General features: G+C 70.0%; 1 protein-coding gene across 1 annotated transcript in view; it reads left to right on the top strand.

Moving 5' to 3' along the window:
- The window catches only part of PDGFB (platelet-derived growth factor beta polypeptide), an 18,551-nt gene continuing 17,173 nt past the window's right edge, over positions 1–1,378 (top strand). The window contains exon 1 of the mRNA XM_008584746.1: positions 1–213. Within this exon, the coding sequence (XP_008582968.1) occupies positions 151–213 (63 nt within the window). The 5' untranslated portion in view covers positions 1–150. The remainder of the gene's footprint in view (positions 214–1,378) is intronic.

The raw sequence follows: 1,378 nt of genomic DNA, 5'->3' as shown, positions 1-1,378 counted from the left end.
AGCCGCGGAGGCGGCTGCAGCGGCCTGAGCGCCTGATCACTGCGGACCGGAGCCGAGCCCACACCCCTCCCCAGCCCCCCACCCTGGCCGCGGGGGCGGCGCGCTCGGTCTACGCGTCCGGGGCCCCGCAGGGCCGGGCCCGGAGTCGGCATGAATCGCTGCTGGGCGCTCTTCCTGTCTCTCTGCTGCTACCTGCGTCTGGTCAGCGCCGAGGTGAGTTGCGACGGCAGCTGGGGCTGGGTCTCTTCATTCATTACCCTCACTCCCACCTCCTGACCGCCCCCTCCTCTCCCTGCAGTGAACTTTGGACCCTTGCAGCCCGTGAGCTTGGCACCGGGCGCTGGGTGACCTGCCAAGGGCTGGGACCCGAGGTCCGGGAGGTGCTAGGCTCTAAGCAGGGCAGCGGGGCTTTCTTTCCAATGGGCTAACTAGATCCCTGAGCTTTTCGGCGTCTGGGGAGGGTGTGTGCTGCCCTGGCCCCCACCCCTCGGGAACCCGAGAATAAGCCCCATCCCGGCCGGCTGGTGGAGAGGGGGTGGGGTGGTGCCGAGGGTGCAGAAAGCAGCGCGTCCTCCCCAGCCCCTTCGGCTCCAGCTTCGGCTTAGGTTCTGTCCAGGACCCGGCTTGCCGGGGAGGTGCGAGCTCGCGCGCCTGTGGCATCCACGCCGACCTTTGGCTAGGGTTCCGGTCCCACCCTGCCTCCCGCTCCGGGTGGAGGTGAGCGCCCTCGGGCCCGCGTAGGGCATGCCCGGTCCAGGAGCAGCTTGTGTCTTGGGCCCTGGGGGCAGGGGGGGAGGGGGGCGGAGACAGACTGACAGACACAGAAAGACACAGACTGACAGAGACGGGTAGGTTTCGGGTACTCGGGAGCTTGGGGTGGGACTGGGGGCTCTTAAGGAATCCAGCCACTGGGGCTGTGTGTGTCTGAGGCCGCGCCATACCTGCGCCCGCGCCCTGCGAGAGGAAGCACCTCTCCTCCCGCATGCAGGGTGCGGAGCGCGCCGCCTGCAAAAGCCTAGCTGCAACGGAGGTGGGGAGGAAAAACGTCTGCGGGAGCGATCAGGTCGGATCAGTCCCCCCACCCCTCCCAGCCTCACGTAGCAGTGAGTTGGCAAGTCTATCCGGAATCCAGGTGGGAAAGGGGGCGGGGCAGGGAGGCGGCGCCAGGTAGAGGGGAGGGGAGGGCGGTCCGGAGCGCGGCGCGCCTGGGTCCCGTCCCGTCTCCTCTGGGCCGCGGCCCGAGCCCGCACCTCGCCAGCTCCCCGGGAGGGCCAGTCCCTTCGGCCTCCGGCGGGGCGCAGGAAACAGGCGACGGCGGCGAAAGGGTTAAGCCAGAGGGCTCCGAGGCCGCGGCCGGGCCTTGGGCCGCCGCCAGCGC

This window comes from Galeopterus variegatus, unplaced genomic scaffold (assembly GCF_000696425.1).
Source record: "Galeopterus variegatus unplaced genomic scaffold, G_variegatus-3.0.2 Scaffold3363, whole genome shotgun sequence".
Classification (NCBI taxonomy): domain Eukaryota; kingdom Metazoa; phylum Chordata; class Mammalia; order Dermoptera; family Cynocephalidae; genus Galeopterus; species Galeopterus variegatus.
Note: the sequence above shows the minus strand (reverse complement) of the source record. Positions and strands in the feature narration are given on the sequence as shown.